This window comes from Miniopterus natalensis, chromosome 2, assembly GCF_054644295.1.
Source record: "Miniopterus natalensis isolate mMinNat1 chromosome 2, mMinNat1.hap1, whole genome shotgun sequence".
Lineage (NCBI taxonomy): Eukaryota > Metazoa > Chordata > Mammalia > Chiroptera > Miniopteridae > Miniopterus > Miniopterus natalensis.
The window spans coordinates 29,198,621-29,225,646 of NC_142082.1; the positions used below are offsets into that span (position 1 = coordinate 29,198,621).

General features: G+C 37.9%; 1 protein-coding gene across 3 annotated transcripts; it reads left to right on the forward strand.

The window, feature by feature from the left end:
- The first annotated feature begins 151 nt into the window (after positions 1–151).
- On the forward strand, positions 152–8,923 carry LIG4 (DNA ligase 4). Of its 3 annotated transcripts, XM_016203863.2 has the most exons (3): positions 2,472–2,548; positions 3,124–3,225; positions 6,151–8,923. In XM_016203863.2, the coding sequence occupies exons 2-3, from the start codon at positions 3,201–3,203 to the stop codon at positions 8,910–8,912; spliced, it is 2,787 nt and encodes a 928-aa protein (XP_016059349.2). In that variant the 5' UTR covers positions 2,472–2,548; positions 3,124–3,200; the 3' UTR covers positions 8,913–8,923. The 3 variants fall into 3 exon arrangements, with proteins under 3 accessions (XP_016059351.2, XP_016059350.2, XP_016059349.2); XM_016203865.2 differs by lacking the exons at positions 2,472–2,548; positions 3,124–3,225 and adding an exon at positions 152–168; XM_016203864.2 differs by lacking the exon at positions 3,124–3,225 and having other exon boundaries at positions 2,463–2,548.
- The last annotated feature ends 18,103 nt before the right edge of the window (positions 8,924–27,026 follow it).

Here is a 27,026-nt window from a genome sequence, read left to right on the forward strand (position 1 = left end):
GGCCGGTCGGCATCGCGGTGGGCTCGCCGCCTCCCCGTCCCGGGGCACTAGGAGCCCTCGGGTGGGCTTCCCTGTGGTGTGAGAGCTCGAAGCCCACCAGATCTCTCTGCTGGACTCAGTTTTTATAGAAGAAAGTGCCTGCCTTATAGGGTTGTTTGGAGTGTAGAAGTGAGTTTTTTCTCTTTTTGTTTTCTCTCAACCCAGCCCTCTCCTACCTCTCTGTCAGAGTGGACCATCAGGGTCAGATTCAGATTTTTGAGGCCTGAACCTTGCAAGAATTAGGGGGCCCTTTTAAAGAAAAAGAATGCAGACTTACATTTGCAAATTACTAAAGTACAAGACCAAGAGAACATTGCTGGGGCCACTCTCATCTCCTTGGAAGTGGCCATGCAGTTGTCCCCCTGAAGGTGGAGCTTTATTAGCTCCACCGTCCACCTCCCTGGGCACTTAATTGCACTGGATTGTTTATTTACAGATGCCTGTCCCCTGTCATTTGGCCATTCCCTATCCTGGGCACACTGTTTTATATATACAGACTTTGTTGAGTTCTGCTACCAGATCAAGAGCTGCAGGTGAAAGCCAGGCTCTTGATAAACACCCCCTGTTGTTGAGCACCTAATAAGTGCCAGACACTGAGGGAGACTGCTTACATAAATAAACTAATAACCACAGCAATGCTATAAGCTGCTTAATGAAAAACCCTTGATTCTCTTTGAACCAAGCATGGCAAAGGCTAAAATAATAAAATGTCAGTAGAAATCAACAGCTGCTGAAACATAAGGATTGGGTTTGTTTTCATCTTTCAATCCTTCATACCTAGGGCACTTACTGTGTCATAGTAGGTGTTCAATAAAAGTTTGCTAATAGCTTTATTTTGAATCCTTGAACGGATACTAGAATAGTCCATAGTTGGTTTCTGGGTATGCAGCTGTTTATGTCTGTATTATGAATTATATATTATGTATTATTATGAGTTATGTAGTATTTCTGTATTGAGAGACAAGAATGTTACCAGAAAGGAGACCTCGTCCTTCGCAGGTCTCCCTAGGGCTGGCCAGTAATGTGTGGGTTCTTGACTTCATGCAGGAAACATTTCAGGAGTCCAGGTGGATTTTAGAGGACGTTTATTAAAGCTGGGGACTTGATATAAGGAAAGGCCTAGGTCTGGGTGGAGAAATGAGCCTGTGCTGAGCTGTTTCGGTTCACTAAGAAGTCAGAGAAAGGGGCTCTGGGGGCAGGTTCATGGGTTTTGCCCAGAATGAACTGCAGCTGTCCATTGCTGCCCTGGTTGCAAGCCTGGTGGGGTCTCTTAGAGTTTGGGAGATGCTTCCTTGTGGGAGAAAAGAGGGAGAGAGAGGTGAAAGGCAATGTACTACTGGGAGGGAGAGTGCTAGCTGGGACCTTTGATTTAAAGGCTGGGAGTTTAGGGAAGGATCTCAACAGAATATTCATTAGTTTTATGCTGATATGCCAAAATGAGATTTATTTCCTTAATTTCATCTGTCCTTGAGTGTGGTTGGCAAATGGCAGTAATTGGATTTCTGCTGTCTAGGGGAGTAGAGTGACTTAAGCTATTTACCCTCTGGTTGGAGAGAAGTGCAAACCATTAACTCTTTTTTTTTTTTTATTAATTAATTTTTTATTTTTTTATTTTTAAATTTTATTATTGTTTAAAATAATACAGATGTCCCTTTTTCTCCCCAATGACCCATTCCACCCCATTCCTTCCCCTTCCCCAGTCCCTCTCCCCACCATTATCCATGTCCTTGGCAAACCATTAACTCTTTAGTGCCCTTGGTTTGGGGAAGATAGGATTTACTATATGTCTGCATACTGCTTTTTAAGCTGTCTGTCTCAGGTTTTCTGTTCTGATTGTCCTGGCTTGCTAGCCCGTCTCAAGAACTCACATCAAAGTTGTGCCATGATGAAAAACAAATAGGAGCGGACAGCCTTAGACAATACTGCAAAAGCCCATTTTTCTACTTTAATAACAACAGACATTTTGGGAGGGAAGATGCCCTCTTCAACCCACTCGTTCATAACCAACCAGTGAGATGGGAACTGGTACCCCTGTTTACAGACAGGTAACAGAACCGAGAGGCTGTCACTACCTAGCAGGCCAAGCGGAGAGAGGGCTTCATTGTCTAAGACAGGAGCCAGTGCACGAAATGTTCTTGGGTCTTGCTCAGCTATGAAATCAACTCTCATGGGTCAACCTCTTGCAAAAAGCACCTGCTGCTTTGGGAGGCTGTTGGGAGCTGTGTTTGTGGTCACACTGCTACCGCGGATTCCAGGTCCCCCGCAGCCCTGCAAGGTGGTAGGTGGTGGTCCCACTACCCTTCCCCAGTCTCCAGCCTGCCACCAGCAGTCCTGTGACGTCATGGCTCGCGCAGCCTGCTGGAGCCACTGCGCCTGCGCACACCGTTCCCCCGCCGCGCGGCCTCCTCAGCTGGAGGTGACGACGGGGCCGCGCGGGGAGCGGCTGGCAGGACTGGCTTTGGGGGTTCCTGCTTCAGGTTTGGTGGCGGCGCCTGAGGCTTCGCGTCAGGTAGGAGTTTCGTGGGCCGGCGGGTCAGGGAGGGGCCTCGGAGTCCACGGAGCGAACCAGAGGTGAAGTCCGGTCAGGCGGAGGCTGGGCAGCGGTGACCAGAGCAGGAGGGGGCCGTCTCGCGTCCCCGCGGTCCGGCACAGGCTTGAACGCTCGTTTTTCTTCTATCTGGACCAAAGCTTTTCCGTTCAACCGCCGCCTGGACCCGCAGGTGGGAGGCACGGCCGCTTTGGGGACCGCGCCCCCTGGACGCCGGCTCGGCGGCCCGGCGCCTGGACTGGCCCCGCCCCGGGCGCGGGGCCGGAGGGCTCGGGCTTCCCCCGCGCTCGTCTCCCCGGAACCCTGCCGGTGGCTTTAACCGCGTACACTCGGACTCCGAGGCCAGCCTGCCCCCAAGTGGGGACCCTCGCGCTCAGAGAGCCACGGATGTGTCCAGGGCCGGGGATTCCCCGCGGTCCGCCGTCCGCCGGAGGTTTCGTTGGGGGCGGAGGAGCGGGGCGGCCGTGTGTCGGCGGAGTTGGAGGGAGAGGCTGTCGGCTTGGAGGGAATGACCTTGTTTCTCTTCTTACACTTAGTCTTTCATGAGCTTACTGGCTCCCACGGGCTTCTGGCTTTTTCTTACCGCTGATTTCTTTCTGCTGAGATTCTCCCCATGTCATCACACAGTGCTGTGGGAGGTAGGTTCCTTTAAACCCTTTGTCTCACTGGGAAACACGTCGTCTTGTCCAGGGCTGCACGAAGTAACTTGAATTGTGCGAGTCACTTTCTCTCCAGTAAAATAGCATGGAATCATCTTCCATATTCACAAGCTTTGCTGGTGTGTTCTGTTGTGTCACTTCTGGACAATAGAGGCAGCAGCTGAATGGATGATAAGTCGTTGTACTAATTGCTATATATTCATTCTCTTGAAATCTTTGCTTATTGTTATCAAAAAGTGAAGTGCCCCACTTCTTACCTGCTTAGTATTTTGTAATACTTATAATTTTATTTTAACTGTTGCTTGGATCAGCAAACATTATAGTACTGAAATTGACCAGGGACTTACTAAATGGTAGGTACTGTGTTAAGCACCTTAAGTAAATGATCTGATGTCATTGTCATCCTGATTTCTGCAGTTATTAACCCCATTTTACACTTCATGAAACTGAATCCTAGAGAAATTAAGTAGTTGGCCGTATCACACAGCCATTAAGTGTTAGAGTCCACAGTTGAATTCAGATTTATTGGACTCCAGAGCCTGAGCCCCAACCACATATCTTGTTTTATTTTTTCACCAATTGAAAACTTAAGCTAAAATAACCCCAGAATCCAGAAAATAAAATTAGAGAGCATGTAAAAAGCAGTGGAAATCCTAATATTGTATCAAAATACAATTTAAATAAGTAAAAATATTTGTCTATTTATTTTATACTGTTTGAAACCTTGTCATCTACATAGCAGTCTTACATGCATGTGTAGCTATACCCATAACTAGATTTCAACATTAGTATAAAATAATTTGAGTCTTTGGCTGAAACTTGTTGAGGGAAAATGACTTTGAGACCATATAAAATCTACAGATAGATTGGAAACTGTATATATATACTTGAACACTTAAAGAAGTATTTCTTTACATACTTAATGTTAACTTACATTATATAAATTATAAAAATAACATCATATACCAAAATATACTGCCTTGAGGGAGCATGTTTTCAGAGTAGGACAGTTAACATACATAACCAGGTGGTGCATTCAGTTATGCAAATGAGACAGTGAGAGGAAGCAGTTACTATATTCAAAGATAAAAGTCTTAAGACTGTAGTCTCATGAGTTTATTTCTTGATCTAACTACCTCAGTAAAAGTGGGATTTTCTTTGTCAGGAATTAGACTACAAACGTAGCTTTTTTTCCCTATAGGCCAATAAATGGCTATTTTGAACCTTTCCCAGTGCAATAATAGCTTTTGAATGTTTTTAACCTGAGTACCACAGCCGTGTGTGTGTGTGTGTGTGTGTGTGTGTGTGTGTGTCTGTCTGTCTGTCTGTCTGTCTCCTGGCATTCCCTAGTGTGGTTTCCCAGGAACTTAACTCTAGTTATTGAGTAATTCATCCAACAAACAAACCTGTGTCTTGCCAATCATTAGTGGCACAAATCGCAACATGATTTCTGACTTCTAGAGACTGACAGTTTAGTTAATGTGGTACAGTAGTTATCTTGAGCTAGATAATGTAGCCTTGTACTGATAATGTATATGGTGGTTTTTGTTTGCAGGAGTGGGGAATTTTGTGGTCTCTGCACTATAGCAGTTCACCCCATTCCCTGTGACCCTGCTCTGGGCTCTCTGGGCTACATGGAATGTGCCAGGAGGTGTCTGAAACCACTAGATAAAAACAAGAATCTGTATTCCTGGAGCACACATTTTTACTTGAAGTCTCTTTGAAAAATGAGTGTTAGATAGATTAAACTGTATTAAAATAGCCCTGATACCTTATAGATTCTATTAGAACTTACATGTGTATTTAACATGTCAAAAAAAAATCACACTTGGGATGACTGCTTTAAGAAATATTCTAGACCTTAGCACAGCAAGGTACCTGTTATTTCCTCTCTGACTTTAGAAGATACTTCAGTGAAAAGCTCTGTGTCGTGACACTTTGCTGTTTTTATTTTTGTTAAAGCACTTAGCATTTTATAATTAGTTCCCATTATGTCCCTTTTTCTTTATGGGGTGCATGCTCTCTTAAGGCAATTCTATACTGTATTTGCCCACACCACAGTGCCTGGTTCATGTTCAGTCAGTGAATGGTTGGGTGAATTGGGGAGGTAGATGGATAACTGGCAGGGAATATAAACAAAAAAGTGTGCTAATGAATTTAAATTTTTAAAACTGTAAGTAACTATGTTAAAATACAGAGTTAAAAGAGACTGGTCAAGTGAGGATTTCATGGGGAGGGTATTTTGAGGTGAGTTTTGAATTCTGGAGTGATTGGCATAGCTAGCAGTGAAGATGTGGACGCAAACATAGATGTAGGCTTTGTTCATCTGAAAGAAGGAGATACCTATTTTTATTTATTTAATTTATTTATGTATTTATGTTGAAGGGTCCTATCTATGTAGGAGTTCAAACTTCCTACAAAGCTAAATTTCAATTCAGTGAGCAATGATTTGTTGAAAACATCTGTTTTAAGAATTTTGTTTCTAGTATGGTGACAGAAAGAGAGGAGAAATATAAGAACTTCAGAAATACACTGAATTGAGCCTTATTTGTTATTATTAGCAATCATCTTTTGCATTATGTGCTAAATAAGGAATGAAATAGTTCATTTCAATAGAAGCTGCAATTTAGGGAGAAAATTAAAATGATTGATTTTAGTATTATAAATACAGGGAATGGGAGTATTGATACTTTGGATAATAAATACTAAATGTAATTATGATAAAATTGTTGATTATTATTAAATGTAGAGATTGAAAAGAGACATTATTTGTAGCATTTATGGTGCTGATCTGTTTTCAGTTAGCAAGCATTATGAACCAGGTATTCTATGTAAGATCTTTATATTAAATATTTAGTTGAATTTTATCTTTTACTCAAAGTTATTCTCTTTCTGTTTTATTAGCTGAACCAGAGGATTCACCCATTGCTTCTATGGCTACCTCACAAACTTCAGAAACTGTTGCATCTCACGTTCCTTTTGCAGATCTATGTTCAACTTTAGAACGAATACAGATGAGTAAAGGACGTGCAGATAAAACAAGACACTTCAGGGAATTCTTAGATTCTTGGAGAAAATTCCATGATGCCCTTCATAAGAACCAGAAAGATGTCACAGACTCTTTTTATCCAGCAATGAGACTTATTCTTCCTCAGCTAGAAAGAGAGAGAATGGCCTATGGCATCAAAGAAACTATGCTTGCTAAGCTTTATATTGAATTGCTCAGTTTACCTAGAGAAGGAAAAGATGCTCTTAAACTTTTAAATTACAGAACACCTACTGGAACTCGTGGAGATGCTGGAGACTTTGCAATGATTGCATACTTTGTTTTGAAACCAAGATGTTTACAGAAAGGACGTTTAACCATACAGCAAGTAAATGACATTTTAGATTCAATTGCCAGCAATAATTCTGCTAAAAGAAAGGACCTAATAAAGAAGAATCTTCTTCAGCTTATAAGTCAGAGTTCAGCTCTTGAACAAAAGTGGCTTATACGGATGATTGTGAAGGATTTAAAGCTAGGTATTAGTCAGCAAACTATATTTTCTGTTTTTCATGATGATGCTGCTGAGTTGCATAATGTCACCACAGATCTGGAAAAAGTCTGTAGGCAACTACATGATCCTTCAGTAGGACTCAGTGATATTTCTATCACTTTATTCTCTCCCTTTAAACCAATGCTAGCTGCAATAGCAGATATTGAGCGAATTGAGAAGGACATGAAAAACCATAGTTTCTACATTGAAACCAAGCTAGACGGTGAGCGTATGCAAATGCACAAAGATGGGGATGTATATGCATACTTCTCCCGAAATGGATTTAAATATACAGAACAGTTTGGTGCTTCTCCACAGGAAGGTTCTCTTACACCATTCATTCATAATGCATTCAAAACAGATAATCAAATTTGTATCCTTGATGGTGAGATGATGGCCTACAATCCTAGTACACAAACTTTTATGCAGAAGGGGAATAAATTTGATATTAAAAGAATGGTAGAAGATTCTGATCTGCAAACTTGTTACTGTGTTTTTGATGTATTGATGGTCAATAATAAAAAGCTAGGACATGAAACCCTGAGAAAGAGGCATGAAATTCTTACTAGTATTTTTACACCAATACCAGGTAGAATAGAAATAGTGCAAAAAACACAAGCTCATACTAATAAAGAAGTAATTGATGCTCTGAATGAAGCAATAGATAAAAGAGAAGAGGGAATCATGATAAAACAACCGCTATCCATTTATAAGCCAGACAAAAGAGGTGAAGGATGGTTTAAAATTAAACCAGAGTATGTAAATGGACTGATGGATGAACTGGACATCATAATTGTCGGGGGATATTGGGGTAAAGGTTCACGGGGTGGAATGATGTCTCATTTTTTGTGTGCTGTTGCAGAGAAGCCCCCTTCTGGTGAAAAACCATCCATATTTCATACTCTCTCTCGTGTTGGCTCAGGTTACACCATGAAAGAACTGTATGATCTGGGTTTGAAACTGGCTAAACATTGGAAGCCTTTTCATAAAAAAGCTCCACCAAGTAGCATTTTATGTGGAACAGAGAAGCCAGAAGTGTACATTGAGCCTTGTAATTCTGTCATTGTTCAGATTAAAGCAACGGAGATTGTTCCCAGTGACATGTATAAAACTGGCTGCACTTTGCGTTTTCCACGAATTGAAAAGATAAGAGAAGACAAAGAGTGGCATGAATGCATGACTCTGGATGACTTAGAACAACTTCGAGGGAAAGCGTCTGGAAAGCTTGCATCTAAACACCTTTGTGTTGGTGATGATGAACCACAAGTAAAAAAGCGGAAAGCTGCCCCAAAGAGTAAGAAAGTTATTGGAATTATCGAGCACTTAAAAGCACCTAACCTTTCTAAAGTAAACAAAGTTTCCAATATATTTGAAGATGTGGAGTTTTGTGTTATGAGTGGACTAAACAGCCATCCAAAGCATGATCTGGAGAATAGAATTGCAGAATTTGGTGGTTATATAGTACAAAATCCAGGCCCAGACACATACTGTGTTATTGCAGGGTCTGAGAACATACGAGTGAAGAACATAATATCTTCAAATAAACATGATGTTGTCAAACCTGAGTGGCTATTAGAATGTTTTAAGACCAAAAGCTGTGTGCCATGGCAGCCTCGCTTTATGATTCATATGTGCCCATCAACAAAACAACATTTTGCTCGTGAATATGATCGTTATGGTGATAGTTATTTTGTTGATACAGATTTGAATCAACTGAAGGAGGTGTTCTCGGGAATTAAAAATTCTAGTGAACAGACTCCTAAAGAAATGGCTTCTGTGATTGCTGATTTAGAATATCGATATTCCTGGGACTGCTTTCCCATCAGTATGTTTCGACGCCACACCATTTACTTGGACTTGTATACTGTTATTAATAACTTGAATACTAAAATCGAGGGCACAAGATTAGCTATTACAGCCTTAGAGCTTCGATTTCATGGAGCAAAAGTAGTTTCTTGTTTAGCTGAGGGAGTGTCTCATGTAATCATTGGGGAGGATCATAGTCGTGTTGCAGATTTTAAAGCTTTTCGAAGAACTCTTAAGAGAAAGTTTAAAATTCTTCAAGAAGGTTGGGTAACTGATTCAATAGACAAATGTGAGTTACAGGAGGAAAATCAATATTTGGTTTAAAGCTTGTTTTTCTAGTGAGGAAAGTATCTATTTTGGCTGACTTCTAATAGGTGGTAATGATAAAGTATTAAAACAATTTTAATCTATTAAAATCTATGCTTGAACAATATTATTAGATATAAGAAAGCAATAATTTTCACTTTTGAGAGAGAAAAGACACTGAATGGCCCAAAGCCAAGAAAGAAAAAGTTCTTTTAGCAATGTAGTATTTGATGATTTTTATAACCAAGATGAAATAAGCAGTTTAAAGGTATTTATTTAATATCCCTAATGAAATCTAGAAGTTTGACTCAGATATTAATGAAATACATGTAGAAGCTTTTAGAGTCAGAGTATTGACCTAAACAGGATTTTCTGAAGCCATAATAGTTTCTATCTAATAAAAACATTGTAAGAAAAAAGCAGAATTGTTACAGTTTTAAACTGAAGGCTGAATTCTTTTAAATGTGAAATGTTGCAAATAAATTTAAATTTTAATTTTAAGGTAAAGCTCATGAATAAGACCTTGTCAATGATGTCATTAGCTAAATAAGAGGAAGTGGAATGACACTTAATAGTCTAAAAACTTAGAATTAGATCAGTTTGATTAAAACAAATCTCTTGAGATTTTAAAAGTCCTTGGCCCACGTTTAACTTTTTTTCTAAAATAGAGCATGTTTTAAAGAAAGTATTTTATGTGAATTTGTACTCCAGTATAAATGATATTCACAGAGTAATTTTCCTAGATACAGTTAATCTCAAAATGGCATGTGTATTGTAACTTTTATTACAGAGAAATATATTGCTTTGACTTTTAATAAAGTCACTTATCCTTAGGTTATTTAAAGTCAGTGTGTAGAGTATATATTGTGTTTGAATTTATATGCCAAATTGTAGGATATAGCTTATGCGTTTTGAAAAATATGACACCATTGAAATACTTGGAATTTGGTAGCTGAGAAACTGTGTGTAGGTCATTTGCAAGTAATTAGAAATGTTACCTAAACAGTGCAACAAATGCCTTTCAAGATTTTTCTCATCTCTAAAGGCTGGCGAGTTCAGTTTCTTAGTGCTGGGCATATTTATTTTTATTCACTCCATAGGTATTCTCATCCTGTCCCACGGCTTTAAATATGCCGATAATGCCCACAATTTTTAGTTTTGATTTCTTTGCTGAACTCCAGTTCATATATATCTAACAGTGTAATATTGTTATGTATCTTAATTTAAATAAACTATATAGTATTGAAATTATTTCTTATGGTATATTTATTTTAAAATAATAGTTATTTTAGTCAGATGTTATGGTATCAGTATAATTTTTGATTAATTCAAATCAGGTTCCTATTTAAGGTCGTTTGTACTTTATATTCCTTAATGAGCCTTATTTAAAAATTAACCTTGTATATTTTTGTAGAGAAAAATTACAAAAACAGATAAATGAAGTGGGGAAAAATTACATAATTTTACCACCAAATATAATAACATTTACTATTTTAGGTTATTGATGGAATGATTAGTGCAAAACATTTACATTATAATGTAACAAATAAGTATAAAACAAACTAGAAAGCTCTATTTGATCTGCTTTTCTCAATAAATTTTGAGAATAGACCTACACCATTCTTAATTGCAGCACAATATTCCATTGAATGTACTATAATGTATCAAGCTAGCCCACTGTTTGACTTTCAGGTTATTTCGCCATGCCACCCCCTTCCTCTTTCCTACTGAGCATTTATAATAAATATTTTCCATAGTCTGTATACACTAGTCCTGTTCATTTCTTATGCATTCCTAGAGATGGAATTACTGATTCAAAGTTATGTATTTTTTAGTGACTTCCTATGCATTGGAAATCCTGGCATAAATGCCTTTCAAGATTTTTCTCATCTCTAAAGGTTGGCAAGTTCAGTTTCTTAGTGCTGGGCCTATTTATTTTTATTCACTCCATAGGTATTCTCATCCTGTCCCATGGTTTTAAATATGCCGATAATGCCCACAATTTTTAGTTTTGATTTATTTGCTGAACTCCAGTTCATATATATCTAACTAACAGCTCCACATGAAGTCTGGTGGGCCTCTCAAATGTAATGTGTCTAACCATATGTATTCTTTAAAAAGTTTATTAAAATATTAATATTATTATAGAACAGCTTTAAATGCAGAAGGAGAATAGTATAATAAACCTGCATGTGCACATCACCCCGTCTCAACAATTAGCAGTGTTCAACCTTTTTTAATATTTACAGACCTCTGGATTATTTTGAAATAATCATAGTCACATAATTTCATCTACAAATATTCCCTATAGACCTCTTGATTTCTCAAACAAACTTTGGATCTTTTCCAGTGTTCCTTTACTCACTAAACTGTATTCTATTCACCCTCCTGCTCAAGCGAAAAACCAGGGTCCATGGCTCCATCTGTTCTCATACCTCTAGCACTTAGCAAATCTTGGATAGAGCTCCCAAATACATTTAGGATGTAACCTCTCACCACTCTTCCCGATAACCATAGTTCCCCCCCTTATTACTCACTGGGCTATTCTCACACCCTCATAGTGGGCCTTCCTCCTTGTGCTCTGACTCCACTGCTTTCTGTTCTCTGGAAAAAAAAAATTAAAGATGCAAATCAGATCATGTTAATCCCCTGGTAAAGCCACTGAATCCTCATCGTTTGTCACCCCAAAGCCTTTGACGTGATCTGTTAGACACGGCCCACATCATGTGTTGCCTTTCTGACTTCCTTTCCTACCTTTACCCCCCACCCCTTGCTCGCCACACTAGTCACACTGGTTTCATTGCTTTTCCTTTGAACATTGTTCAGATCTCTCGTATTTTCCTTCACCCACATCCCCACTTTATTATAAAATTATTTCCTACCACTAGAGTATGAATTCTGTAAATGAAGACATTTGGTTTGTGTTACTGGCTGTTGTACTATTTTTGGAAGAAATCCTTTGGAGCAGACTGGAAAACCTACTTTGTTCTTATTATCCAAGGCTGTGGTTTCTTGCCACAAAGCAAGATGAACTAACTACTGTTCAAGAACTCCTCCGCCCTTTTCTGCACCCCTGATCACTTAGAACTGTCCTGAAAGAGTTCATTCATGTCATCTGACTCATGGAACCTTCTTGGAAAGTGCAGTGGCTAAATTAGGTGCTTCATACTCATGGGCTTGCCTGGGATAGTAGTGAGGCTGCTTGGACCCTTGAAATCCTCACTTTTGGGGAAATAGGTTGAGTTTAGCTTGAAAACACCTAATATGGAATTCTTTCAGTACTAGAGCTATTCTATAAACAACTGCCACCATTTGTTTTCAACTGATGTATATTATCAAAGAGCATAAGTTCCTACGCTCTTTGATAATTGTTTGGGTAAAAAGATGAATAAGGCAGGCTCTGGCCTCGAACTCACAGTGTACTGAAAGATAAAGATACCTGGAGTACAAATGTCAGGTGCTGTCCTAGCTAGAGGAATAATGGATTGGCCCCAAACCCATGTGGTATAGAAAAAAGTATGAGCTTTAGAATAAAGGCATTCTGGGCCTCACTCCCAGTGCTAACCAAGAATCAGTATTTTTTCAAGCAAATCCCAACCTCTGAACTTTAGTTTCTAAACTTTCAAATGGAAACAATAACTATGTCACCGAGAATGTTTAAGGACAGAAAGTGCCCAGCATATAGAAAGGGGTCTCCAGCTTTTATCTGCTGTTCTTACCTAGGCCCCTCCCATAGGGTTAATAAGTGAGTGGATTCTGGAAAGATAAGTGAAATTTCATTAGTCATAGTGGTATGGAGGGCTTTTCCTGGCAGAGGGAAGATAGATGTTAAGTAAAGACATGAGTACAAAAGTGTGGGAGGATACTTGTAAAATACTCAGATTTAGGTATGAGGGAGAGATATAGGTAAATAGAGTAGGGTAGATTTTAAAAGATCTTAAGTGCCACATTGTAAACTATGAGTCGTATATATCTGGAGCTCAAGAAAAGTGCACTGAAGAATTTTAAGCAAGAGATTTTATGCTCCTCTCTTAAGGATAATTTCCTGATTCCCCCTGTCTTTTGTTCAAGCTGATGTAACAAAAATACCACTGACTGGCTGGCTTAAACAATAAAAATTTATTTCTCATAGTTCTAGAAGCTAGAGGTCCAAGATCAGAGAACCAGTAAGGTAGGTTTCTGGTGTGTGTTCCTGGTTTACAGGTGGCCACCTTGCTGTATCTTCATATGGTGTAGAGAGAGCTCTTGTCTCTTCATATTATAAGGGCACTACTCCTATCACAGGGGCCCCATGACCTCATTACCTCATCTGGACGTAATTACCTCCCAAAGACCTCACCTCTATCATCGCAGTGAGGATTAGGGCTCCAGGGGGACGCACTCAGTCCATAGCACCCTCTTGCCTTTTAAAAATTTAATGGTTCACAAATATGAGTGTCTTGGAAACTGTAGGCACTATTCCAGTACTTGGGCAAACAGCAATAAAAAAAACTTGCAAAAATTCCTGCCTTCATTCAGTTTACACTTTAGTGGGAAGGAGGGAAAGGAGAATACTTAATAATTCCTTCTCTCTCTGGTTTCCTCTTAGATGCTATCTCCCTCGACATTTAAACAAACCTATGTTTCCTTGTTAATTTTTTTTCACATTTAAGCAAAGGGATTGTATGGGTCTCTGAGGGACCCAAGAAAACCAGAAACTACATAAATAGTCAGCAGGTACTTAGTGGAAAACACAGTTGGTCAGAGAAAACAGCACCTGGAACTGGGAGGGATTTTGTTCAATCCAATAACAGGTGGAGGAAAGGAGCCGTAGCTAAATCTGAAGGGTCTGGCGTAGTCTAGACCCTATGAATTCTCAAAACTGAGCCACCATAGGTCCTTTCCAGGCCTGAAGATAAACTACTGGGTGTGAAATAAAAAGTGAGCAACACAGGACAGAGAGAGAGAAAAACAGAAGGTCCAGATAAAGATGAGGAGGGCAATGGTCAAAATTTTAGGAAAGCAAACCATATTTTGGAAAAGTAACCAATAAGAGAGAGTTCTGTGAGATTAGAAAAGTTACTATTAACCACACACACCCTAAATGTTCAGGAAAGTTAATCTCACCTTAAAAACAAGCAACCAGAAAGTGCTGAGGCTCAATGTACAAAGATGTGATGTAAATAAAAGAGAGTAACTGGAAGAATAACGTTTTCACAGAGAGTAAAAGCAGGCAGGAAAGAAATGGCCATAAAACAGATAAAAACTGTAACCTATTTCAAAACGTCCAGAATACATTAAGAAAAATGATACAAGATATGAGAGAACAACATATATCAGAATGAGAAAAATTCAGAAATAAGGTGACAGGACTCAGGAATTGGGTATGAAAGAAAAAAACAAACCCCTTTGTGACTGTAAACTTCAGCTCACAGAAGTCATTGATCTATTTAACTACATAAAAGATGAAACTTTTCTCAGCAAAAGGCACCATAATCACTGGAAAGGGATGTTGCCACCCTCACTTCCTTTATATCTTTGTCTTGGGTTTTTCTTCTTTTACTCTTGTTCCTTTTAAATTTTTTTTGAAGATCCTTCTGGCTTCTATTCTCAGTCTGTGTGCTTTTTCATGCTATCCTCTCCATCCTGACTGACTCACCTGCTCTTACAGCCTCATGTATAGAAATATCACAGATTCTTAATATGAACCCCATAGACTCTGGAGATCCAGGGCCACCCTGCCCTGAAGATTCTACTTGCTTATAGCATGTTGTTTGAGAGCAAGATCTCTGGAGCAGAGCTTTAGGTGGGCAAGGCCTCCCATTCTTTCATTTGAAAATGGAAGTACTTTCCCCAGACGGTTGTTAGGAGGGCTGGATGAGTTAAAATACATTAAACATTTAGAATAAAGCCTGGCACACGTTAGGCCCTATAAAAATGTTAGCTGTTTTTGTTTAATGAGGAATGTATCTTTACTTTTATCTCCACCATTATGACTCTCGTTGCCACTACCCTAATTCAGATAATTACCTGGAATACTACTGTAGCTTTCTACCTGCTGTTCCTGAGTCTAACCTCCCACACTGGAAATGTTAATGAGGTTCAAGAAAGCTGTGAAGAACCAATTAAATCCCTCCGTATCCAATGAGTATAACAGGGAGAGAGGAGATGAAGGGCTGAAAAGAGAAAGAATGCATGCAAGAGGTGATTGGTTGAGAAAATAAGAGAAAGAGAAGAAAAACAATAGAAATTGAAAGATTGAAGAGAACAGAAAAGGAAGCGGCATGGTAGAGATTGTGTTGATTTTGGCAATAAAACCTGCATTCTAACCCCAGATCTGACCCTTTAACCTCCTGCACACTGGTTACTCAAGAGAGCATAACCTCTGATGCCTCCGAGAGCCTAGAGCTCATCTATTAGTGCGCCTTTATTGTTATGATGAGAAGTTGAGCTAGTAGGAGGACTTGTTTGGCAGATGGACTTGGTGGGCAGCTGCTGGGAAGATCCAGGGGAGAAACATGACATTTGATCCAGCAGTGGCTTTTCCAAGGAACGACTTCCCATCTCCATCAATCTTTTGATTTGGACATGAGATTTCTCCATCTTGTGTAAATAAAATTATCTTTCATAGATTTCACCTTTTTTTTTTTAAATCCTAGCCAGAGGATATTTTTTCCACTGCTTTTCAGAGAGAGTGGAAGGGAGAGAGAAACATCAACGTGAGAAAGACATTGATTGGTTGCTTCCCACACTCGCCCCAACCAGGGTCAGGGATCAAGCTTGCAACTGAGGTACGTGCCCTTGGCTGGAATCAAAACCTGGACACTTCAGCCCAAAAGCCGACACTCTAACCACTAAGCCAAACCAGCTAGGGCTAGACTTGACCTTTTTATTTATCTCCAACATCAGTATAAGTATGAACAAACTACCTGCTAAACAAATGCACTTCAAGAGAAGTCATCTTGCCATTCTTCCAACAATATATGCATATTTCTTTCCTATCAGATTACCTTTTCTAAGCCCCTCTTACAGAGAAATTTCTGTATAGAAATTCAGGAGCAGCCACTGCAATTCTAACTTCTGTCAAAATCAGCACAGCATAGTGATTAAAAGCCAAACTTAACATAATCCTGACACAAGATTGTTGCTCAAATAATAGTGGTGTTGTTTTTATAAGTGTTAGTACTTTTTGTTATGAGATAAGACAAATAAATGAGTCAAAACTTATGAATTATTGAGAATCTCAGTCAGTTGAAATTTTGTTATTCAGTTTAATGATTGTAATATTGTCAAAGCTCCCGATAGTCATAATGAATAGCACTACTGTTTGTTAGAATTTTCTACACGCTGCAGGAATCTAGCAGCTACTGCTGGCTAGATTTTAGGTGTACTTTCAGGAAACAAACAAAAAAGTAAATTGAATTCAGTAAGTAATATAGGCCTTCAAATCCTTACAAAATATGTGTCATAACATTTAAGAGTAAAAATACCATTCAGCACTACGCATTCCCTAAATTTCACGCTTTCTATAATTTAAGTAAGGTACATCCCTTATGATGATAATAATGGTTTTTACAATTATTGGAGCAAGAGGTTTTATATGGGGGGGGAAGGGTGTGAGGGGATGGATTTTCATCCCAAAAGTATGAGTAATTCTGCTAATTTTCCCCTTCACTTCATTCTCTAAACTACTTCCTTCCTGCCAAGAATTAGGTATTGTTCATAGCTAGAAGAGGGTGCCCTGAGTCATGTCATTTAGTCTTAAGTGACAACTGGCAATCTGTAGTGTGTTTGGATTTAGGGTAGATCATCATTTTCAACTGATAGTTTAGGGACATCAAGGGTTTACAAAGATATTTAAGTTAGTAACTATTTTGCTATCTTTGGCTTTTCAAATAAATTAATAAGGTAATTAATGTTATAATAAACAAAATAAACTAATGAACAAAGTGGATCCAGTAACATAGAAGCTTGAAACAAACAGGGATCTCAGAAGGAAGGCGGGGGGGGGGGGGGGGCATGTAGGTGGGGAGAGATTAATCAGGGAACTTGTAAGGTTTACAGGCATGGCCCATGGACGTGGACATTGGTGTAGGGAGGGCCTGGGGGTGGGATGGATGTGGGGTGGAGGGTATCAGTGGGGTTAAAAGGGGGACATCTGTAATGGTCTCAACAATAAAGATAAAGAAACATTAAAACTAAATAAATAAAATAAAATACAATAAAGGCATCTGAAAGCCTTTTAAAAGAAGTAAAGTGCAAATTAAGCAAGCACTTGAGCTGAAGACCACTTGCTGATGAGGAGGTTAGGGCCTACATTCAGTTTTAAATTCTTTTTATTCTCAGTCATATATAATTTTGTTTTACTCATAGTATATCTTTAGTTAAGAGAGAAAAAATCAGGTACATTAAGGAAAAGAAAATAAATTAATGTAGAGGATATAAGTAACATTACACATACATATCAATATGATTATCACGAGATAAATAAGTTGTATTCATCTGATCAAAATTCCTGTATATCATTTTGAATTCCAAAGTTCTAGCCATTCCCAAACAATGTTGAACAAAAGATAAACTATACTGACAATTATATCCAATATTCCTTTATTTATTGGTAATATAGCACTATTCATAGCCACAATGTGTTTATTTGTAAAGTAGTGCTTATAAATAATAACTTCAGATGTTTTTTTTTTTGCTAACCACTTAGAAAAAAGCTCAACCAAAAAAAAAATACACATGATTTTTTTTTGAAGTATAATTTTCAAAACTTAAGAGTCATGAAATGGAAGTATTTTTGTATATTCCTGATGCTGAAATAGTTTTTTAGTATGTATATTAATATACAAGAAGTTCCCAAATGGGATATGGTATGCTATTTTTTAATTTCTGCCAACAAATCATGGTTTACTGTCATAATTTATTTAGAGAAAATTAAAATGAGTTTACTTATTAAAAAAATATTGAACTTAGGAATATTGTTCCACTTTCTATTGCTGCATAGCAAATCAATCTAAACCTTAGTGGTATAAAATAACCATTTTAATTCTGCTCAGGTGTTCAGACTGAACACAACAAGGGTGTCTTGTCTTTTTTTTAAGAGAGATTAGGAGGGAGGGAGGGAGGAAAACACTGATGTGAGAGAGACACACATTGATCGGTTGCCTCCTGCTGCAACCCAGGTGCCAGGAATTGAACCCGAGACCCTTCAGTGCATTGGCTGATGCTCTAACCACTGAGAAACACCTGCTGGGGCAAGAGCATCTTGTGTTGATTCCCCTGTGTCTGGAGACTCAGCCGAAAGTCTCTCTCTCTCCCCTTGATGGCTTTGAAGAAGGAAGAGGCCATAAATCCACAGCCTGAAGGAACTGAATACCTGCAACAACTTGAGACTGGGGAAGTGGTGGTTCCCCATTTTATCCTTCCAATGAGAAAGTATCAATAGAAAACTAATACAGATTTTTGGTTCCGCAAGTGGAGTGCTGTTAAACAAATACCTAAAAAGCAGCTTTGGGATGGGTAGTGTGCAGAGTCTGGGAGAAATTTGAAGAGCACAATAGAGAAAGCTGAAATCACCAAGCAGACTGTTAGTAGAAATCTGATTTCAAGGATGCTGTCAATGAGAACTCAAAAGGAAGTGAGGAGCATATTATTGGAAATTGAAGGAAGGGGTATCTTTGTTATGTAACAGCAGAAACTTAATGAAATTGTCTCTTGCAATTATGTAAAAAGACGACTTTGTAGGTGATGAACTTGGTTGTATAGCTAAGGATACCTAAGCAAACTATTAATGATGCCACCTGGTTTCTTGTTGCTTGTAGTAAAATGCAAAAGGATTTAAACAAAATCTGTTTTTGCCTGTTAAAAAGAAACCACAACTTGATGATTTTGAAAATTCTCAGCCTCTCCAGATAGTAAAGCTGCTGAAATTAAGAAATTGCTTCAAAAATGTGGCGTGTAGAAATAGCTGAAGATGTGATTGTGCAAACTTTTGCTCTAAGCTCAGAAATACATATACATCAGATTACTGAACTTCACAAAGGGTTTTTTCAAGAGATCCTCTCAATCAATCTATAGGGCCTGTAGAAAGGTTAGGTATGTTGTTTGTCTCTGCGCCATCTCAGCAGGAGTCCAAAGTAGAGAAGGTCTTATCTTGCACAGATCTGTTGTGTGATTTTTGTCTAGTGGAAAGAACACTAGTAAATCCTCAGGAGACCCATAAAATTCTTGAGAAAATTATTTCAGCAGAAACACTGCCAGCTTGGGCTGAGAGTATACAATGAAAAGAGACTAAGGGAAAACCACCAAAATTCTATTGGCAGGAAGCAGTCTCAGAAGACTACTGAGCTGCAAACATATGCCTTCTTTTATGAAAAAAGGATGACTCAGAGGGCAGAACCATTAGTTCAGAGACTGGAGCCAAGAGCCACAGAAAATTATTTCCAAGCTTTGAAAACTAATCCAGGAACTCTCAACATGTGCTTGGCTGGATTTCAGAACTGCTATGGACCAAAACCCCTTTCTACCTTTCATCTTTCCTCCCTTTTGAAGGGGAAAGTCTACGGCTCTTATTTCATATCTGTTCTACTATTGCATGTTGGGTGTAGATTTGTGTTTTCAGTTTTGCAGGTCCATAGATGGAGAGCTGGACTTAACAGTTTATACCAGGAACCTCATCTACAATGGAACCAGATTTAGATGATGAGTTTTGTACTTTGCTGACATAATGGGATGAGACTCTTGGGAACTTTGAGAGGGGGCAAATGTATTTTGCACATAGGAGGGAGGGGTATCATTGAGGACTGGAAGATGAACTGTGGTGGACAGATTGTAAAGTAGTCCCCAAGATCTCTGCCTCCTGGTGTTCATGCCCTTGTAGAATCCCCTCCATTTCAACCTGGGCAGGACCTGTGATTTGCTTATTAATAGAATAAGACAGTGGTGATAGATGGTGCTCCCCTGATTACATTACATTGTATAAGTCTCCATCTTATTAGCTGACTTGCCCCAATGTGTCTTCTCCCCCTATCTCCCTTTCTCTCCTTCTCCCCTTCTCCCTTCTACTCTTTCCTCCCTCTGCCCGGCAACCTTCCTTGCTAACTTTCATGCAAATAAGCTGTCATGGACCCTATAACTGCGAGAAAATGAATCCTGTCAACAACCACAAGAGCAGGAAAGCAGACGCTTTCCCAGTTGAGCCTACAGGTGAAAACGTAGCAATTGATAACTAAAACACATCTCATCATGCTCTCTTCTTTCCGAAACCTTTCAATGATTAAATAAGGTAATGTATGTCAAAGTGGGCAGCAGTGTTTAGTGCATACAAGGCACACACACAAAAAAAATACTTCTTCTTGTGCTCTGAAGGCCTACTGGAAAAAATACAAATTGATTGTAATACATTTATAACCTGACCTCAAGCTAATTTTTCATCTTATCTCTCTTCTTAGTTAGTTCCAGCCAAACTGACTCCATCCTTTCTATTTCCATGAATATCCTGTTTCATCTATCTGAAATGCCCTCTCTGAGCACTTGCTATAACAATCTTCAAATTTAAAATCCTACTCATCTTTAAAGTCACAGTTCATATGTCATTTTTATTATACAGTCTGCCCCAGTTTCTTGGTCATGATGAATCTCCTTCTCCCTACCACCCAGGAATTCAGAAACTCTGTGTTTCTTGTAATTTTTTGCCTCATAATCTATTTATCTGATATTATCTTTTGGGTTCATTATTTGAGGACATGAACAGTGCTACGTGAATCTTTGATGCTTCAGACTGTCTTACTTTGTTGAGTGGCGCATAAATACATTTGGAGTGCAACTGCACAGAGTGGCCTCGCTCCTTTCGTTTTTAAAACTTTATTCTTTCCTCACCCAGAGTATCACGGCTATATTTTTAGAGATTTTGTATTGGCACATATGAAATTAACAGTGTCCACTACTAAAAAGCCTTCTTTTGGAAAAAATATATGTACTTACATGTATAGCTCAGTGGTTAAGAGTACAAAACACTAATTCAAAAGAATACATGCACTCCTAAGTTCATGTCAAGGTGGTTTACAATGACAAAGGTTTGGAAGCAGCCCAAGTGTCCATCGGTAGATGAGTGGGTGAAAAAACTGTGGTACACTTACACCGTGAAATATTACTCAGCCATAAAAAAGAATGGAATCTTACCCTTTGCGGCAGTATGGATGGACCTGGGAAACACTGTGCTAGGTGAAATAAGCCAGTCAGAGAAACATAAGGACTGTACGATTTCACTCATATCTGGAATGCAATGAACAAAATTAAACAAAATAGAAACAGACTCATCGGTAGAGAACAGACTGACAGCTGTCAGATGGGGGTGGGTTTGTGGGGCTGAGTGAGAACGGTGACAGGATTAAGAAAAAAGAACCTCGTGGACAGAGACAATAGTGTGGTGATTCCCAGAGGGAAAGGGAGTCAGGAGAGGTAGAAGGTATGGGGTGGGAAAATGGTGATGAAAGGAGACCTTCCTTTGGGTGGTAAACATACAGTAAAATATACAGATGATGTGTTATAGAACTGTACACCCGAAACCTATATAATTTTATTAACCAATGTCACCCTAATAAATTCAGTAAAAGGGGGAGGGGAAGAGTATGCACTGGGAAACAAAAGTCCTTGAGTTTGAATCCAGACTTCTCCAGTTGGAGGAGTTATGCAACTTTTCTGTGCCTTTGCCTTTGTTTCCTCTTGTATAAAATGGGATAAAATGGTACCTATTTTATAGGGTTGTTTTGAGTACTAAATGTGTGTGTGGGTATAATTAGAACAATGCTTAGAGCACTGCATCGTATCAGTTATTATTTTTATACATAATATGCGAAGGAAAAATAATAGCTGCCAAGGTTCTGGGATACATAATAAGGGTACAAAGTGAACTGGAGAATAGAACTGCATCTGTCAGGGAAAACCTTGTAACAATTATCAATCTTTGTCTGCCCTTCCTTCTAGACAGTGGTTCGCAACTGGGGATGATTTTTGCCTCCCAGGAATTTGGCAACATCTGGAAACTTTCTGATTGTCGAGGTGGCATCACCTACCCACTAAATGCGTCACACCACCTCATATGCTGTTAAATATCCTACACTGAACAGAAAAGACCTCCACAAATAATTATTCAAACCAAAATGTCAATAGTGCTGAGGTTGGGAAAACTTATTTTAGAATCATCTGAAATGTAATGGGACAAGTTGTTATATTACTAGTGAGTAACTTGTTCAGACCATGCATAATCATAGCTTTATTACAAGTCAGTTTTTCTTTCATAAAACGAATGCTAATTCCTGCTTACTTCCTTTAAAAGGGTTAGTATGTGGGTTAATTAGTGTTTTTGAAGTCCTTTGAAGATGCAAAGTCCTATGTAAATGCTATTTATTATTAATTACCTCTGGAAGGCCTGTGCTGTGATCACACTTGCTCACTAGCACAGTCAAGCCTCAAAGGCCTAAGTGATACTGAATTATTTTTGAAAAGTTGCAACTTTATAATGGAAAAGGTAGGCATCAGGGATCTAAGCCAATTTTAGATAGCAGGGATATGACTGTATATAAATTGGCTCATTAAGATCAAGAAAATTGAGTTTTGCTTTGGGATGAGTTTGCTAAGTTGGAGTAAATTTCTTCCAATTTTGCAACACTATCCAGGGTGTGGCAAAAGCAGGTTTACAGTTGTTCATATGGAAAATAATACAATGATTAATAAATAATAATACAAGAATAAAGTGTTTAGCATACTCAAAAACTGTAATAGTACCCTGTATATAGCAAGGGAAGGTGGTAGAATTCATAATACAACTTTAATTGTTATGAAGAAACAAAAATAACTCATAGGCAAAAAATTCTATTATTTATATTTATAAACTGTTTTTCTCTGGCCCATGAGTCCCTGTGTAATTTGAACTATGTCTGAAAAAAATGAAGACACTAAAATGATTTGCAAAAACCTAAAGAAACCAAGAAACTGGGTAGAGTACAATATATTTTTTTCTCTAGGCATGAAGTGTACATCATGTCCCATAATTATAATTTATTCTTTGACAGTATAAATGTCTTTAAATTTCAATATAGCTCTTGATCTTACATAATGTAACGTTTTCCTCTTAGGGCATAGAGTCTAACCTTTAGATTTATATGACAGTGTTATCTTCAACTCATCAACAATCTGGAAAAAGTATTTGTTGGTGACACACTGGAATGAATATGGGTGGGCTATCCTTGTTGAGGCCTAAGTTCTAGCTGTGGGACTTGGCTTGTCTAATTCTGTTGGGACACATATGTGAACTTCAGTGTTTAATAAAGGTGGTGTTTCACGTCAATGGGGGAAACATGGATCATTTAATAAATAATTTGGAGGCAACTGTGTAGTCATCTAGAAAACAGTCATTTTGAAGCCCTGTTTCATTGCTTAAACCAAATATATTTCACATAAACCAGGTAATGAGAAGTAGGAAAAGAAAGCCATACACATAATGCAAATTTAGAAAATGGTGTTTTAAATATGAAAACAAAAATAGAAACAAGAGAAAATATTGCTAAATTTAATTTATAAAATTTATAAAAATACTCTGCAGTAAACACCATAAATAAGTCAAAGGAAGTGACACAGTAGGAAAAACATTTTTAATGAAATAGAGAAAAATGATATTTTCTTTATTATATCAAGAGCTCTTGTAAGAAAGGCTATCCACTAGATAATAAATAACAAATACAACTGTATATAGAAATGTTTAAAAACATAAAAAGATCTGTCAAAAAGAACAAATGGCTATTAAATTTATAAAAATATATTCTCATCCATGACAAAGACAAACTGAAGTTGCATTTTTCTTTTTGCGATCAAATTTGCAAACCAAAACTTTGATGATATATGTGTTAATATGAGTTAGGGAAAATAGGTATACTGTCAGGCTTTCTTGATGCAAATATTTATATTTATATCATGTATATATTGATTCTGTATGGGGGCAAATGGCAATACCTATTCAAATTTTAAATTTATTTGTACTCTGGCCAAGTTATTTAATTTCCAGGAAATTATCACACAGATGCTGTTACACATATAAAAAAAGATATAATTCCAAAGATAGTCAGTATAAAATTATACTATGGTGAATGAGAATAAATAACTTAAATGTTAACAAAAGTTTGGTTAAATAAATGACAGTATATCAGCCCATGACAATATGAAATTATTAGGGAAAAACAAAGCATTTCCATGTTGTTGTTATTATTTTTTTATTTTAATTTTTTAAATACATATCTTTATTGATTTCAGAGAAGGAGGGAGAGAGAGAGAGAGATAGGAACATCAATGATGTGAGAGTCATTGATCAGCTGCCTCCTGTACGCCCCCTACTGGGGATCGAGCCCGAAACCCAGGCATGTGCCCTGACCGGGGATCGAACTGCGATCTCCTGGATATAGATCGATGCTCAACCTCTGAGCCATGCCAGCCTGGCTGTTGTTTTTTTTAAAATGGAAGCTGCAGGACACTGTGTAGAGTTTCTAACCATTAGTATTTTTTTTAAAAGGAGATATGTGCTGAAATGCTTACACACGCTATCACATCTCTCCAACACTGCACAGGAACTGTCAAAGGGTATCTTCTGGCAAAGACAAGTTAGGGTCTAAGTAAACAGAGGCAAGAAAGAGATTTTTTCTTTTCTTTACACTCATTTGTACCGTCTAGATTTTATACTATGCTTATGTATTACCTATTGAAAACAAGGAAGAACTAAGACATAAAACATCTGTTCACACTAATAACTATAATCACCATAGGCCTTAGCATTTTCCAATATAAATGCCATGACACCACTCAGAGATGTAGGAAATATCATTGCCTTGCGTAGGAACTGTGCAGTGACCATCTTTCTGGTAGAAACAAATATATATCATTTTGTATTGATTTTGGTGTTGAAAAATGACATATTTAGTTATTCAGTACATAGTAATAAAATATTTTTAAATGAAAATGTTTTTGCTTAGTGAAAAAAAATTCTAATGAGCAATGCCACTTTAAACACATTTGTTGGAGTTAAGGATGCCATTGACTACAAACAACCTAGATTAAGAAGCCTTCACCGTTTTCTTGACACATTTTTGTAATGATTAAAACTTACCTGACATCCACATTAGGCATGAGGGACAAGCTAAATTCAAACTATGTTTTGTGTTTGTTTTTCAAGAATAAGCGCTAATTCTAAGAATCTTGTCTAATCGCAACAGACACACACAGCTTTCTTTCCTTGTTATTATTGCATTGACAATGAACATATGTGGACAGTGGTTCTGTAATGGTAAACATGGATAAAAAATAAGACCTGGCTTGTCCAAAATGGATACTCTAGACTCATGATAAGATGGAAAATGAAAGAGCACAGTAATTGCCAAGTGGATTTAGTTTCCACTCAGCAGTGTTATTTTTCTCTGACCAAAATCAGCAGTGGAATAATCTGGAGAAGATAGAGTTTCCTCCTCAAAAATATACACCCAAATGGCTGTTCTCCAGAGTCTCCAGGTTTCCTTTAATGTAAGTTTAATTGAAGGAGTTTCCTTTTTTGTATAGGAAATCCCAAAGTAAATAAAAAGCGATTTATACTTTTTTCAGTAGAGAAATTTGGTGTCGTATTTTTAATAATACTCTCCCTTAGAATAAGTTCATTAGAACATAATCAACAAAGTACTTTTTCAGACAATCTGTTAACAACCAGGCACAAGTGCCGGCCTTGGTAGTAGCAGCTGGGAGACTCATGATTCACTGAACAGGACAATAAATTTCAACCTTATTTGATTTTTTTAATTAGTGTAAGTGAGATCACTGTAGGAGCAGTTGCTAATTATCAGTTACCATCAAATACCTGATGGGAGAGGTGGAGATGTTATGCATAATTTTAGTCATATTTATTTATTTGAACATAGTGAGAAGTTACATTTTTCATGATTCAGTTTTTGGCTAGCATCACTTATTAAAATGGCACTCCATGTTGATGGATGACATATGTGCAAAGATGCTCATCACAATATTGTTCACAATAGAAAATAAAATGGGAAAAACCTAAATGGTTAAGTACAAGAGAGTACTTCATATAATGGTGGATAGAGAGTCACCAAATTATTGAGGGAGAAGATTTAATGACATGCAATGTAGGCAAAATGACATATAAGTTATGCAATCTTTGAAAAGCATATTTTAAATGCAAAGAAAAAATATGACCTATAAATCATATATCAAAATATGAACATCACTTACATGTAAGTGCAGTAATTATGAGTGCCTTCTTTTATGTTTTTCTGAGTTTTTCAGTCCTTTTGTAGTGAGGGAAAAGTTCCAGTAAAATGTAGTCAGTATGAACTTAAAAATGAGACACTGACCACTGAAATCTTATCTTCTTCTCCTTGTGGAATTCAAAAGATCTGTGCATTTTCCCCCTTGCCTAATTTAATTTTTAGGTGTCTATTCCTTTCTAATGATTTCTTCATTTATTTCGCAAATTTTTACTAATGGGAAAACAGGAGTTATGTTTTATTCTAATCTTAAATTGTTAGGTGTAATGTGGTTTGAATTCGCTGATGGTCTTGCCAACACTACACAGAGGCTGGAGCAGCATCATAGACCTGAACTCTGGTCCTTCCTGCGGCGAAGTCTAATGTGAAAATGATGGCCAAACCCAGAATACTGAATATAAAACTATGAGAATGAGCTTTACATACACATTTTTACCTACCTACTTTAAACAAAGAAGCGATTTTGTAGTACAATATATCAGAATCAAGTAAGATAAGAAGTAAAAATTCCCTGGGTGTCCTCTGTGTAAGTGACAGGAATTATAAATTATGATGGTAGCAACATATATCAGATGCATTGTAACTTGCACATGATCCCTGGTTTCTTCAGTCCTCCTTCAGGAGCCTTTAGGATGAGCTGAATGACTAGGCCCAGTTTAGCATTCCTGTGTAAATAAAAAAATCTAGCTCACAGACTGCACCTATTAAGGACAACAAATAAAAGTCAGAAGAGAGAGCATTAGAAAAAGTAATGGCTCGGGACTGATAAACCACAGAATGTCATTTCCAGGTTGTGAAAAACAGACCTATATTTATCAATAATCCCAGCACC

Excerpts from the sequence above, each read along its gene's own strand:
- LIG4 (XM_016203863.2), top strand. The coding sequence starts at position 3,201 with ATGTCATCACACAGTGCTGTGGGAG. Across the intron at positions 3,226-6,150 it reads ATCACACAGTGCTGTGGGAG|CTGAACCAGAGGATTCACCC; the intron begins GTAGGTTCCTTT and ends CTGTTTTATTAG.